The 14,125-nt window shown below is 49.5% G+C and overlaps 6 protein-coding genes across 7 annotated transcripts; 2 read left to right on the top strand and 4 right to left on the bottom strand.

The window, feature by feature from the left end:
* Positions 1–329: 329 nt before the first annotated feature.
* FOIG_10799 (malate dehydrogenase, mitochondrial) lies at positions 330–2,427 on the top strand. 2 transcript variants are annotated; one of them, XM_031211276.1, is made up of 3 exons: positions 330–646; positions 824–941; positions 1,107–2,427. In XM_031211276.1, exons 1-3 carry the CDS (start codon positions 593–595, stop codon positions 1,943–1,945), a joined length of 1,011 nt encoding a protein of 336 aa, XP_031059209.1. In that variant the 5' UTR covers positions 330–592; the 3' UTR covers positions 1,946–2,427. The 2 variants fall into 2 exon arrangements, with proteins under 2 accessions (XP_031059209.1, XP_031059210.1); XM_031211277.1 differs by having other exon boundaries at positions 330–941.
* On the bottom strand, positions 2,292–6,844 carry FOIG_10798 (ATPase). Its single transcript, XM_031211275.1, has 3 exons — positions 6,215–6,844; positions 3,098–6,159; positions 2,292–3,044 (listed from the first exon to the last, which is right to left on the bottom strand). The coding sequence occupies exons 1-3, from the start codon at positions 6,569–6,571 to the stop codon at positions 2,513–2,515; spliced, it is 3,951 nt and encodes a 1,316-aa protein (XP_031059208.1). The 5' UTR covers positions 6,572–6,844; the 3' UTR covers positions 2,292–2,512.
* Positions 6,845–7,522: 678 nt separating this feature from the next.
* FOIG_10797 (uncharacterized protein) lies at positions 7,523–8,491 on the top strand (the record flags this gene model as incomplete). The annotated part of the gene is made up of 1 exon (XM_031211274.1): positions 7,523–8,491. One exon carries the CDS (start codon positions 7,523–7,525, stop codon positions 8,489–8,491), a length of 969 nt encoding a protein of 322 aa, XP_031059207.1.
* Positions 8,492–8,582: 91 nt separating this feature from the next.
* Positions 8,583–9,431, bottom strand: FOIG_10796 (uncharacterized protein; the record flags this gene model as incomplete). The annotated part of the gene is made up of 1 exon (XM_031211273.1): positions 8,583–9,431. One exon carries the CDS (start codon positions 9,429–9,431, stop codon positions 8,583–8,585), a length of 849 nt encoding a protein of 282 aa, XP_031059206.1.
* A 200-nt stretch (positions 9,432–9,631) lies between these two features.
* On the bottom strand, positions 9,632–11,386 carry FOIG_10795 (uncharacterized protein; the record flags this gene model as incomplete). The annotated part of the gene is made up of 4 exons (XM_031211272.1): positions 9,632–10,396; positions 10,448–10,932; positions 10,985–11,020; positions 11,074–11,386. 4 exons carry the CDS (start codon positions 11,384–11,386, stop codon positions 9,632–9,634), a joined length of 1,599 nt encoding a protein of 532 aa, XP_031059205.1.
* A 164-nt stretch (positions 11,387–11,550) lies between these two features.
* On the bottom strand, positions 11,551–13,616 carry FOIG_10794 (uncharacterized protein). Its single transcript, XM_031211271.1, has one exon. It carries the CDS (start codon positions 13,268–13,270, stop codon positions 11,687–11,689), a length of 1,584 nt encoding a protein of 527 aa, XP_031059204.1. The 5' UTR covers positions 13,271–13,616; the 3' UTR covers positions 11,551–11,686.
* Positions 13,617–14,125: the final 509 nt, after the last annotated feature.

The following is a 14,125-nucleotide window of genomic DNA, read 5'->3' as shown; positions in this document are numbered from 1 at the left end:
CTTTATGCTGGATGTTCACCGCGCATGGGTCCATAAATCCAGCATTTCGGTGTAAGTTGAAGGAAGCTTCTTACAGTACCGGATGAATGGATAAGTGAATGATGTCGAAGCGAGCCAACCAGACAGCCAGGATGCTTAACTAATGCAGTCTCGGTTTGCCTGATTTACTGACATATTCCACCTAAGATCTAGTGATCAGAGGGCCTAGACGAAGTGGTTTTCAGCGCAACAACCTTGAGACTCCTATATTTCCTTAGAGCATATATAGCCGTCAGATATTCTAAACGTCGAGAGATTTACTATATGATCATAACAGGTATTTCATCATGTAAGACGTTCTTGTCCGGTCTTCCGTGTCTTCTCAAAAATCGAAATTCCGAGCCTCCTCCGCTCCGGCCCCTCAGCTCGATACGCTAAACCTGAAGGGGCATAATATGCCTTGAATTGCGTCGCACTGGAGCTTCCCCATCCTCCTTCCTCCGGGTCTCCCTCCCCGTATTTAAAGTGCTCATCGCCAACCTCTTCTTCTTTCCACCCGCATCCCGTCCTTTTTTACCCTTTTCTCCAATTGAAGAGTTAATCAATCGCAAAAATGTTCGCCGCTTCTCGTATCCAGCGCCGTGCTTTCTCGGCCACCGCCCGTGACGTAAGTTAATGCCCTCACTCATGAGCGCACCGATTTGTGCCTTTTGTGTTTTTTTTTTCCTCTTCACCGACCGACACCGGCCCGGCTGTTGAGAAGCCATCATGAGATCAGATTTGGGCTTCAGAGCAGCTGAAACCGTTCCAATGCTTCCAACAAGTACTGACATGCCTTCTACAGCTCTCCAAGGTCACCGTTCTCGGTGCTGCCGGTGGCATTGGCCAGCCTCTCTCTCTTCTCCTCAAGATGAACCCCCGCGTCACTGACCTCGCTCTCTACGATATCCGTGGCGGACCCGGTACGTAACGACATCAGCAGATTCTCTCGGTCGAGGTTAAAAACAATTGCGAATTGGCACAAACGAGAATCGAGCAACGGTCATGTTGACCACGTTCGCTCTAGCTCAATTCGCCTTGTTGCCACCTCGCCAGATCTGGACCGCCAGCTAACAAGTCAAATGCAGGTGTTGCTGCTGATATTTCCCACGTCAACACCAAGTCCACCGTCAAGGGTTACGAGCCCAACGCTGCCGGCCTCAAGGATGCTCTCTCCGGTGCCGAGGTTGTCCTCATCCCCGCTGGTGTTCCCCGCAAGCCCGGTATGACCCGTGACGATCTCTTCAACACCAACGCCTCCATCGTCCGCGACCTCGCCAAGGCCGCTGCTCAGGCTGCTCCCAAGGCCAAGCTCCTGATCATCTCCAACCCCGTCAACTCTACTGTCCCCATCGTCAAGGAGGTTTTCAAGGCTGAGGGTGTCTACAACCCCAAGACCCTCTTCGGTGTCACCACCCTCGATGTTGTCCGTGCCTCCCGATTCGTTTCCGAGATCAAGGGCACCGACCCCAAGGACGAGAACATCACTGTTGTCGGTGGCCACTCCGGTGTCACCATCGTCCCTCTCTTCTCCCAGTCCAACCATCCCGACCTCTCTTCCAACGCTGAGCTCGTCAAGCGTGTCCAGTTCGGTGGTGATGAGGTTGTCAAGGCCAAGGACGGTGCTGGCTCTGCCACCCTTTCCATGGCCATGGCTGGTGCCCGCATGGCTGACTCCATCCTCCGCGCTGTCCAGGGCGAGAAGGGTGTCATTGAGCCCTCTTTCGTCGAGTCTCCTCTCTACAAGGACCAGGGCATCGAGTTCTTCAGCTCCAAGGTTGAGCTCGGCCCTGAGGGTGTTGAGAAGATCCACCCTCTCGGCAAGCTCGATGCCAACGAGGAGAAGCTCGTTGAGGCTGCTCTCGTCGACCTCAAGAAGAACATCGAGAAGGGCGTTGCCTTCGTTGCCTCCAACCCTCCCAAATAAATGATCTCTGGGCTCACTTCGAGCTTTTAGAGAACGACCTAGCTTAATAGAACTGGGTATTGTGGCGAAAAGGGGAAAAAAGGATAAAGGTAAACTCTCAGTACGGATGTCTTTCGTGTGAGGATCGGGAATAAGAGCCGGGGTGTATGAGCGATTGATATACCATGCTTTTCTTCCTATTGTTCTACCACCTCTATAGACTTGGAATTCCGGTCTGTGTCTGTACTATAGCAATGAATGAAAAAATACCCCAAGATATTGTGTGCTTAGTGACTGGATTTGACTAGCAAGCGAATGTTGGTACTACAATCAGGAGTGGTCAGTTCTGGACTTAGTGACATTAACAAGTGGTCACTTCGAGCCTTAAGTGCAACTAAAACAATTGGTTGTGTTCATGATCAAGTCTACCCATCGATAGTATACACCTCTAAATTAGCAGGCTCTTAGCTTCTCCAGCCTACCCATCCGTAATAATTTCCTCCTGTCTATGATAGTATGCTTACTCTAAAGCCTCCCATGAGATCTAAACCAAAATCTCAACCATCTCATTATGATTGAGTAAGACTATTAAGTCCTTCCAGCTCGCCACTCCTCAATCTTTCTCCGTCGCTCCTCGACCTTACGCTCAAACTCGGCAACCTTCTCGAGTCTCTTCTTCTCCTCCTCCTCGTCCTTCTTCTTCTGCGCGGCGGCGCGGCGAACAGCCTCCCTCTCCAGCTGCTCGGGTCGTCGCTCGGCAATATCGCGAGGTCGGTAATCGCTGAAGAACTTCTTCAAGCTGACCTCGATAATCCAGCAAGCAGCGTAGTCGATGACCATGACGGCGGTCATGTTGGTCTTGAACTCGTCCGAGAAAGGAACAAGCTTCATACCCTCGTTGATGTCGGGGAAGAGCTCGAGAGCACAGGCAAAAGCAAGTCCGGAGACACCGACGATACCGTAGAACATACCCTTGTTCTCAGAGAGAGATTCACGGAAGGGACGACCCTGATAGTTGATGGCGAAGGTGGAGATTTGCTGGATAAGCTGGAGAAGGTAGACGGCAGAGTTGAGCAGAGATGGAGCAAATTCAGCCTCGAGATCAACATCCTCAGAGCGACTATAAAATGTTAGCTATCATATCAGCTCATGAAGGATAGAGTGTTAACTTACGGAGCAAGTCTATCGCAGAGTCGGGCGATGTAGATCAGAGTGACGATGTGAACAGCAAACTGTCCCAGAATAGAGCCGATGATGTAAACGTTGAAGATGTTGGGCTGAGGACGTTCCTTGCTAAGACCCTCGACGACACGAGCGCGAGAAATGCTGAGGAAGCAAACCGACATAAGCATACCACTGATGGTGTACTGTGTGTCACCAAACTTGATACCCTCAAGATACAAGACGGACAAGGAGTAGGCGGTAATAAGACAGTTGAGAGCGAGAATCTTGTACATCTGGATAGTGGCGACAAGAGTGCAACGACCCTGGCGGATGATGTTGGGGACAGCAACGACGTTTCGGAGTTTGGATGTGAAAGGGGCAGCAACTGAGGCATCGCCGAGCTTGAGAGTAGGGGGCTCGTCATCTCCCAATTCAGCCTCCATCATACCAGACGCAAGCTTGTCAGCGAAACCGGCGGCCTTCTTAGCAGCCTCGCCTTGACGGTTAGCGTGAGGACCAGCATCCATAAGAGCCTGAGCGCCAGGAGATGTGATGGTTTCGAAATCGAAGCCTTGCGACTTGGCGTATTCCTCGGGGGTAACGTTCTTCTTCTGAGCTTCACGCTCGATAGCCTTCTGAAATTGAGGGTTCTGAGGTCCAGGGGGGTAAAGGTGGGCAATCATAGCAGGGACAGGAGGATTGGGTTGGTTGAAACGCTTCATGAGATCACACTGCTTCTGATACATCTCCTTCATCTTGGTGTTCCGGGAATGTTCGGCAATACGAGTGAGATCTTCGGGGGTTCCATTCAACAGAGCAATACCAATGTGAGCCTGCTTCAAAGCACCAACATCGTTGGTACCGTCACCAGCCATCAGAGTGTAGTAACCCATATCCTTGAGACCAAGGAGAATATCCTCCTTTTGCTTGGGGGAAACACGAGCGTAGACCCAGGTATGACGCAGAATCTCATTCCAGGCAACTTGTCCCTTGAACTTGGCAAGAGCGTAACCGGTAACACAGATATCCTTGGAGCGAATGATCTCAGGGTCAATGGGCTCGGTGGGGTCGACCTTGATGCTGACCTTATCATCAACACTCTTCCAGACGAGCTTGTCACCGTTGGAGTTATCTTCGGGGGCATCAAGGATGAGGACGTCACGGTCGACGATTTCAACCTCACGAGCGACATGGACGGCGGTAAGGGGGTTGTCTCCAGTAATCATGACCACGCGATGACTGCTTTCATTCAACATCTGGACAGCCTCCTTGGCGTCATCCTTGAGAGGGCAGTGCAAAACGAGGAAACCGGCGAATGTCAAGTCAGACTCAACCTTCTCTCGCTTCAGATCATTGATCTTTCCAGAACCAAGTTCAGTGTCGATGGTAAGCTGCTTGTAAGCGAGAGCCAAAACACGAGAACCCTTGCGAGTGAAGTACTTGTAAGTCTCTTCGTAGTCATCGGGGATAACCTTGAGCATCTTCTGGATGGTCTCGGGCGCACCCTTGACACCAGCGAAAGTACCCTTGATCTTGTGACCGGTCTTGATATCGTTTCCGTGAACCATAGCAACAGAACTTTGGCGCTTGAGAGCAGAAGAGAATTGGAATCGACGCTTGATCTGAACGGTACCGTGTGTGCTGCCAGCCTTGTTGGTGCTCATAAGGGTATCATTGCGACCAAGAGTCCAGCCAAGAGAGGTTAGAGTAGCCTTCTCCATGGGGTCACCAACGATGTCTCCCTCGTCAAGCTTCACAAGGGCGTGAGCGGTGGCAAGAACCAACTTAGTCTCAAGAGAAGCCTCTGTGACAGCAGTCATGGTAGAGTGAGCACCATCTTCCTCCTTGGTGTCCTTGATCTCATCTTCGTGTCCAAGAGCCAGACCAGCGATACCCTCGACTACAAGATCCTCACCAGTCAGGGTACCTGTTTTGTCAAAGCAAGCCACATCAACACGACCAGCGAAAGGAATTCGGAAGGGTTCAGTACAGAAGATAGCCAGCTTAGCCAGAGCTGCCAAACTGGTGTTGACGGCAAGACTAAGCTCCATGGGGAGCTCAGGGGGGACGACACTGGTAACGATCAAGACACAGTCAAGCATGAGCTTAGAGCGCTTGCGATCCTTGCGAACACCTTCATCCCAAACATACCAAGCGGCAGCAATGGCAAAGATCAGAAGGAACAGAATGAAGAAGAGAGCCTCGGCATTGTTGGCAGATACTCGTTCAGTGGAATAGATCATAGTTCGAACCAGGTTGCCCTGAGAAGTCTCGAAACCAGTCTTCATGACAATGGCCATAGCGCCGTTATCCGGGGGAGGTGGAACACCAGAGGAAAGCTTAGGCTTTTCCTGGTCAGGGTTTCCGTGGGTGATCTGGAGAACCTTGGTACCACCCCACAAGAAAGCGTTCTTGTCAAGACCTTCAGCGTCCAGAGGAACATCGGAGGGTCGAAGTTGGATGGAGTCCTTGAGGAGAGGAGTACTCTCACCAGAAAGCATAGCCTCGTTAACAATAGCGGTACCTTCGACCAAAAGCATATCACAAGCAACACCACTATCCTCCTTGGTTCGGTTGACAGAGGCAAGGTCGCCAGGGAGAAGCTCGTCGCTCTGTACTTCGGTCCACTTGCCCAGACGGAACACCCACATATCGTAGGGCTTGATGCTCATGCCGCGGAACTCGTTCAGGGTGCGTTGACGCTGCCAGACGACAGTACTCTCGAACACGACAAGCATGAAGAGAGTAAAGAGCGAATAGTACCAGTACTCATCAAGCATCCAAAGTCCAACACAGAAGATCTGGAAGACAAAGAATGGAGCGACAGCGTGTTCCTTAAAGAGCTCGGTGAAGGTGGGAACGGGAATATCGAAAGCGTTCTTGCCATAGTGCTGCTCAATTCGCGACAACTCGGTCTGGGTCTGGATACCCTTTGAAGTCTGGAAGTGGCCGATGGAAGGCTTGGGCTCGGTATCGATATCATACTTGAGAGTAGTGAAAGACTTGGTAGTGGGATCGTAGAGGAAGCGTCGCTTCTGGAAGAGGAACGAAGTGTTGAGCTTGCCACCAGCCTGGAATGACGATGTTAGTAATTTGAGCTGTTTCTGAATATCAAAATCTCCCCACCTTATCGCGAACAAGCTTGCAAATCTCGGCGGAACCGGCGTTTGCAATAGGAATGACCTTGATCAACTCCGCATCCTCAATATCCTTAGCCTTGGAGGCCTTGAACTTGCCCTCAAGATCAACACTCCAATGTGTGCTGAGCCAGACGAGAGACTGTAGAGTGATGATAGTTCCAACCCAAACGACAGTCCATTCTTCCGCGCCAATGTACTTTTCGTAGAGCTCGGGCTTCAAGTAAAAGGCAAAGAAGATGGGCCAGATAATAGTAAAGGGCCAGATGTATGCGTGGAAATGGAATGACAACGGGCGCAGCAGCTCGGCATGCTTGATCTGGGGGTTGTCGACGAGGGGTGCCATGGTGGGCGAAAGGGGTCGAGATAGGTGTATCTCGATCTGAGGAGTATTGTTGAGTTTGAACTATATCATTAGATGAAATATTTGACTCTTTTCGAGTGTTCGCGGTTGTCTGCCCGCCGAGTGGCTAAATTTCCCAATTTCTTGGTTGCAACCTGCAAGTCGCGATCTGTACTTTTCGTCGAGGTAATCGATGGGTTCGGCCCACGCCACGCCTAGTACAGTATGGACCGGCGTCTCGGGGCTTGTCACCCACCGACAGCATCACGTGACGCCTCACGCACGCCATTTGTTTCCAAAGGTCTCCATTGCCTTCTCAATAATAGCTGCCTAAGCACATTTTCAGCGGCAGACTTATTTAGGCTTAATATGATTCAGGAGGCGAATGAGAAATTAATGTTTTCGAAGACGCAGGAACAACAATTGAACCCCTCATCGGACAGAGGACAGCCCAGTAACAGGGAAGACACTTAAAGAAATGTCTGAGACCCAAACCTGGATCAAGGCACTACTTTCTATCTCTTGGATCTAATCTTATCAAACCATTTGCCTATACAGCCAATAACTATAATGTAGCGAGCGCTACAAGCATCCCTGACATTTTTGGGTACAGTAAGCTGTCTAAACGAGAAACCGTACGAACCAGCCAATCATACAAACAATCTCTGACATCTTCAACCTCAACCTAATGTGTACCGTGAATTCATTTTGCTCATGATGACAAAATCGCTCGGGTCAATGGTTCCGATGGGTGATGTTATTCCCCCATTGCCGACCTTTGACAGGCAATGTCAGGATTGAACTTGTTTGTACCCCTCACAGCAACTCAACCTTCAGCCTCGGTTTACTATGTAGACTAGATACGTATATAAAGACTTAAGTAACCGTAAATGTTCTCTCAAGCCAAAGAGAAAACTCAACAGTTCACGATTATTACATACCTACTACTTCGTCATGCCTGTTCAATATGATACTGAATTCGCCGGGGCGTTGGCTCTTATAAAATCCGGCCGCCCTCCAGCTCCCCCTGAGACAGCCCTCGAAATGCGTCACAACAACCACGCTCTATTTTTAAAAGTGTTTCCCAAAGCACCCTCTCCTGATATCGTTGAACAGACAGATTATACGGTTGAGAGCTATGATGGCGTACAGATACTCCTTCGCCGGTATGCAACACCAAAGGTCCTGAGAGCGAAAGAACCACACCCTGCAATTCTTGTGATTCACGGCGGTGGCTTTGTCTCGGGTACTGTGGAAATATGTGGAGGAACCAATGCCGCTATAGCGCTCGAAATTGAAAGGCCAGTGTTCGCGGTTGACTATCGCCTTGCACCTGAGCATCCCTATCCTGCAGCTGTGGAGGATAGCTTTGCGAGTCTCAAGTACCTTATAGATCACGCAAAAGAGCTGAATATCGACCCATGCCGGATATGCGTGAAAGGGAATAGTGCCGGAGGAGGCATAGCTGTCGGGACTGTACTCATGGCCAGGGACAGGGAGCTCAATCCACCAGTTGCAAAGCTAATGGCTATATATCCTGAGCTTGACGACAGGACCTGCCATCCTCCTGATGCCGAGTTTCTGAAACTCGCTACTTGGACCTCACAACACAATCAACTCGCATGGAAGGCTTATGTTGGTGAAGATAAGGCTGGAAAGCCCGTCGCAGATGTTTCGCCATATGCAGCACCAGCGAGGGCTCAGAACTACAATGGGTTGCCATCTACATACGTGGACGTCGGAACGCTCGACTTATTCAGGGATGAAGATCTAGAGTTTGTGAGAAGACTGTTGGAAGACGATGTCGAGGTCGAGTTTCACCTCTGGCCTGGAGTGCCGCACGTATTTGAGTTCCTCGCGCCTGGTACAAGATGGCATCAGCGTGCTAAAGAAGCACAAAACGACGCCTTAAGAAGGGTTTAAGTTATTATGGTGGAAAGCTCTATATAGAGAATAAAAGGCTTCTTCAATTATGTCAAGTTCAGCCGTCTAGTCTAATCAGTACGCATTGGCATCAATGTTTCCCTAGAAAGCTGATAAGAAGCTCCGATATCTTCTCTGGTTGATCCTCAGGAGAGAAATGGCCAGCATCCTCTACAATCATCAGTTTTGACCCAGGAATAGCATCGTGAAGCTTGTGGGCCCAATCAACCACCTGCCATGCATCATCGGCACCCCAGATCAACTGCACAGGTAGTTTCTCGAGTTCACCGAGACGGGGCGCCACTTCTAACGTGTGCTTCGGATCATAGTGTCGAACTTGATGCTCAAACAGACTAGGTTGTCCAATGGGTCCCGAGATATAGTCCAGATATGTATTGAGACTTGACTTCTCAAGCTTGTCTGGATTCTTGACGGCGGACAACAGCCATTCTCTGAAGTGAGCTCGGTGTTGGTCGCTGTCTGTCTTGATCAGGGCTTCAAGGCCATTCTGCATTTGCTGTTTGGTCCGCTTCGAAGGGTAGCTATCGAAGCTTACGACGTCGATAAGAGTCAGAGATAAAACGCTCTCCGGCGAGAATACAGAGAAGCGCTGTGCGATACCGCCCCCAATATCGTGGGCAATGATATGAGTCTTCTCCAAACCCCAAAGCTCCAAAAGGCCCCCTAAAATTGCGACTTGACCTGTCATTGAAGTGTCGACGGCTGAGTCCCATGGGCGTTCTGAAAGGCCGAAGCCAAGAAGGTCAAAGACGTGGACCTTGTAGCCACCATCGACAAGCTTTGGAACAATGTTGCGCCAAATGAGGGATGAGGACGGTGTTCCGTGGATAAGGACGACTGGGTTTCCAGTGCCGTAAACGCCATAAGCGACACGGCTTCCCTTGACCAGGGCGTTCTCTGTGACGATTGGTTTCACCATTGTCGTTGCTTGAATTTGTATGCTTTGAAGAGCTATCCAAAAGCCCTCTCTTGGGTACTTATGGAAATACATTAATAATGCGGAGTATGTCGTCTGAAGGGCGCAACTGGAGACAGATGTCAGCTGTGATGGAGCCGGCACACCGGCAACCCTTCCAGACAGGCATCATAGGTAAACAACAAACAGCAAAGCTCGAGCACTCATTCTTCATCTGATGATAATCCTGCGTCTCGTTCAATGAAGCGTGCTTTGACTCCTATCAGCATTGACAAGAAATACGAGCGATTCTTGTCTTCGGGAGGCAAGTCAACGTCGATTTTAAACTCCTTCACCAAAGCGGGAACGACTTTGAAGACTACCAGCTCTGCTAAATGTCGTCCCGGACATGATCTGGAGCCGCCGCCCCAGCTGAGATTGACACGTTCCATTGCACGTGCTGCGTCGGGATCTGCAGTCAACCAACGGGCTGGGTTGAACATATCCGAATCCGAACCAAAGATATCTGGATTCCGATGTAGAGCTACCGGGTTACAGCCCACAGTTGTGTTTGGTAGGAAATAGTAGCCATGAAGATGAAGGCCTTCTGAAGGAACCTTCCGCGGCAATGACATGCTGATGACAGGATACAGCCGCTTGGCTTCCTTGATGAGTGATTGCGTCTCTGGCAAGCGTGTTGCAGTGGAGTATTCGGCGGGATTACTTGTTCCAAGGATCTCAAGAGATACTTGTGCTTGAACATCATCGTTTGAGCCTAGTAGCGCAAGGATCGAGGTAAGTGTTGATGCCATGGTCTCATGCCCAGCACCGAAGTTGGTCACAGCCATCTTGCGAAGGTAAAGTTCTGTAAAGTTAGGCTTGGTTCTATGCAGCTGGATCAGATCCGCTAGGAGATCTTTGCGATCATCTTTATTGAGCTTGGATTTCGTGGCTGCGTTAACACGTCTTGAGACTCTTTTGCCTACATCCTGCGCTAATCAGCACCGCAACATTTTACGATATCGGCGAGGTTATCTCACCGGAAAGAATGGCCGGAAGTCCTTTGGCGGTTGGAAGTTTACGCCCCAAATCGTACTGAAGAGTCGCCCGATTGACTTGTGCAAGAACTCCAACTTAGCGGCCATCGGGAATAAACCAAACACACTTTTTCGTCTCCAGCCATGGTATGCGTGAGCACCAGAACCATTATCAGTGCCATTCTTTAGCATCCCTGGCGACCAGGATAGCACGACCGCACCAAGGCATTCGACGGCGATAATGTGCATCCACTCGTTGAGTTCAACCTGAGCACCGTTCAATGTCTTTAGCTTGGCGATAGAGCGTGCAAGAACCTCATCAATTGCAGCTTCATACTGAATGAGATTGGAAGTTTGGTACACAGGCCCAATGAGTCGGCGCTGAAGACGGTAGCGTCTCACATCTCGCTCTGATAGAAGATCGAGAGTATCTCGGAATTCGGGGTTGAGATGCCAATCAATGTGAGGTTTGCTCAAGGCAGTTGCCACTATACATGTCAGTTCCCGCTTTGCTATTTTATGTGAATAGTTTGGTCATACAGTAAAAGTCAGACTTTTCATAACCACTTCCACTACCTGGTAAAACTGTCAGTTGACAGTTGTGTATGAGGTGTTCTTGAGACACGAACTGTAAATGGCATGAAAAGCCTCTTTGCTATTAAACCATACTTCATTAGGACCAACACGCACAACAGGTCCGTATTTTCTATGAAGTGTCTTCCCAAGATATGCCATACGCCCCATTCGAGCATTATATGCATGCCAGAAGCTTGAAATCGCCGCCAGTCTTGGTCCAGGAATACGGGCCAGAGGATGGAAGGATACCCTGTAGATGGCGATAGTGATCGCCAAGATGAACAACGAGAAAAATATTCGCGAGAGGGCCTGGGCTACCAAACTGCCCAGCGATTGGATCCCCGTGGAAAAATAAGAGAAAGGCATTATGTTAAGGCTGAATCATCACAACGGGCGAGACTGGCAAGATCTGGTGTGACACCATTCAGTTGAAGGTCAAATTTTCCAGGTGTAAAAAGACAAACGTCAGAGGTGATCCCCACATTCTCAGTAGTAATAGCCTCGACATTCTCATTACCAACAAACCATTTGACCCTTAAAATTAAAATTAATTATTCTATTACAATTTGCCTCGTGTTGCTAACCATTCTGATCGAGGCTCTACCTTATATTGTATCAGATCCCTGCATTGGGTGCTTGTTGCTTATTAGTAAACTCTATTCGACCTCACTCTTGGGCTTCCTTGGCCTTTTGTTTCTTCTCTTCTTTCACTCTCAACTCCTCGCGCCATTTAACCCCACGAACCATGACAGTAATCAAAATAGGACACCCAAGGACATAGAGTCCTCCAACGAGAGTGAACGCCCAGCCAGTACCCATAGCATCAATCATGGGCACAATTGCTGCGCTGGCTCCCGCGCCAACCAAACATCGCGTCAAGTTATTGGCTGCGCTCGCCGTGCCAGCCTTCCTGGGATGGATATCAATCAGCAGCGAATTGACTGTATTGTTGAAACCAACGACTCCTACGCCCAAGATTCCACTCAGCACACACGGGACAGCAATATGAGCCCGGGCGTGAACGGCCCATCCCCAACAGACGAGCATAGCAGCCGCGAGCATTAAGAGAGGAAAGCCGATTTCCAGACGAGCACGCTCAATAGGAAAGCCGGATAGATCTAGTTGCTTACTTCGCTCGTATGGTATGCCCTGCTTCTCGCAATGTCGCTTGAAGTTGCGATTTGTAAAAGTACCCACGATGAACGCTGCAATGACTGATCCAGCTGCCATAGGGAGGAATGTCAGTCCGATCTCAAGTTCGTTGTAGCCATATATCTCCTTGAATAGGGTGGGCATGGCGGTGGCTATGCAGTAGAAGCCTGCGAAGCAGATACTGCTGAAGCCGAGAAGGAAACCGGTTTCCTTCTCAAGCAACATCAAAATCGAGTCGAGGACATTGGGAAATTTGAACTTGAACTTCTTGACGGTCGAAGCTCGTGAGCCTTGCCGACTCAAACCGTTCTTCTCCGACCCAGACCGCTTCCGTCGGGATACAAGAATCTGCCATACTGAACGGTACACCAAAGGCGCTTTGATAGAGCCATCCCCGACGATCTCGCGGCATGTTTCTGGGTAGAACAAAGCGAGAAGAACGATGGTTACACCGGCGAATATGGCGAGAAACCAGAAAATTGACCTCCAACCTAGAAATTCGGCAAGCACGCCACCTATAATTGGACCTAGCGATGGACCCAGCACAGATGGAACAGCTGTCAGACCGATGTACTGACCTCTTTCGGCTGAGGTGACAACATCAGCCACAACAGCGAAGCATAACGCAACAGTGCTAGCAGAGCCAGCGGATTGAAGACATCGAAGACCCAACAGAGCACCATAGCTAGGAGCCAGGGCGAGACCAATGTTGGCTGCTATGTAAATGGTAAAGCATACCAGATACGCAGGTCTTCTTCCACCACTGTCAGCTAGTGAGCCAATGAACATGGGTGTTATACCCTGGAAGATCATGTAAGTCGTGACAGTAAGGTTGATCTGGGATGTGGTCACGCCCAAGTCTTTGGCTATAGCTGGTAGGGCAGGGAAGTATATCTGGGCTGTCATTGGTGAAAAGAGGGCCGTTGAAGCAGCAGCCAGAACAATGAGACGCTTCTGCCATAGGGAGAAGCTTGAGTAAGGAGCATCTGGGATTTCAATTTCCGTACTGGATTGTTTTTCGGGATCTTGGTTTGATACGCGAGTGTGAGTACTCTCGCTATCGCCAATATGGTCGTCGTCTTGCTTCGGTACACTCATCTTCCAATAACTCTTGAAGTTTTACTGAAGAGACAAAACAATGTCATTTTGGTCATTGAAAGAACGAAGAATCAATGAGATCAACATGAAATAAATAACTATCTGAGAAGCAGGGTAAAATGCTAGAATTCGATTCTGTTTGGATCGCAAGTGCTAGAATCCACATCTTTCGGTGCCGACTCGGCACCAGGCGTTGAGGGTGTGCTCTGCAGCAAATCAACCACCACTTTGTAGTATAAGTTGCCTTACGATTGGTCGAAGAAATCGATCTGGAGACTCGCTAGTGGAGATTGACGATATTATTTCCGGTATAAGCTGTGTCAGTTGGCGGCTGGTTATAAGACGGCACTCTTCTCCGACTACGGGATGACTCAACTTGTTGGATAAGTATCGGAGCTGGAGTTCTTTTAGAAGTTTGAACTGTTGAGCAAAAGTATAAACGCAGGGTGCTAATGCTAGAAATCCCAGACTGTTGGGCAAGCTTCAAGTCATGCATGGTCTTCACCTTGCTGGGTCGACGCAGGCGGTGTAACAAGCTGATCGAATCACTATTTTACCTTTATACCAAGCCAATGCTTCAGCCCGATAATAGTTTCTATGCATCTTGATGATGTTTCAACCAACATGACCTGGTACTGCATTGGAGTTAGGAACGAGTGAGGCACACCGTACCTAACCTAGGTCTAAGTTTTGAGCGTGACCATTGCAATAATCTCGAGGCTTTCAGTATTTCACGAAGCGCCACGAGTATGTTACCTACGACTTCATGCCCATTCGAAGACGTAAGATTCTTTGAGCTTACACAATCTAGGAAAGCTGAGATATTGGTGGTCTGAACCTCTCCAGGGGAGGCAA

Source organism: Fusarium odoratissimum (assembly GCF_000260195.1).
Source record: "Fusarium odoratissimum NRRL 54006 unplaced genomic scaffold supercont1.19, whole genome shotgun sequence".
Classification (NCBI taxonomy): domain Eukaryota; kingdom Fungi; phylum Ascomycota; class Sordariomycetes; order Hypocreales; family Nectriaceae; genus Fusarium; species Fusarium odoratissimum.
This window is presented reverse-complemented; position numbering and strand designations above follow the sequence as displayed.

Coding starts and splice junctions, on each gene's coding strand:
- FOIG_10799 (XM_031211276.1), top strand. CDS start 593: ATGTTCGCCGCTTCTCGTATCCAGCGCCGTGCTTTCTCGGCCACCGCC. Junction 647..823: donor TCTCGGCCACCGCCCGTGAC/GTAAGTTAATGC, acceptor TGCCTTCTACAG/CTCTCCAAGGTCACCGTTCT. Junction 942..1,106: donor CGATATCCGTGGCGGACCCG/GTACGTAACGAC, acceptor AGTCAAATGCAG/GTGTTGCTGCTGATATTTCC.
- FOIG_10794 (XM_031211271.1), bottom strand. CDS start 13,270: ATGAGTGTACCGAAGCAAGACGACGACCATATTGGCGATAGCGAGAGT.
- FOIG_10798 (XM_031211275.1), bottom strand. CDS start 6,571: ATGGCACCCCTCGTCGACAACCCCCAGATCAAGCATGCCGAGCTGCTG. Junction 6,160..6,214: donor GCAAGCTTGTTCGCGATAAG/GTGGGGAGATTT, acceptor TCGTCATTCCAG/GCTGGTGGCAAGCTCAACAC. Junction 3,045..3,097: donor CTCTGCGATAGACTTGCTCC/GTAAGTTAACAC, acceptor AACATTTTATAG/TCGCTCTGAGGATGTTGATC.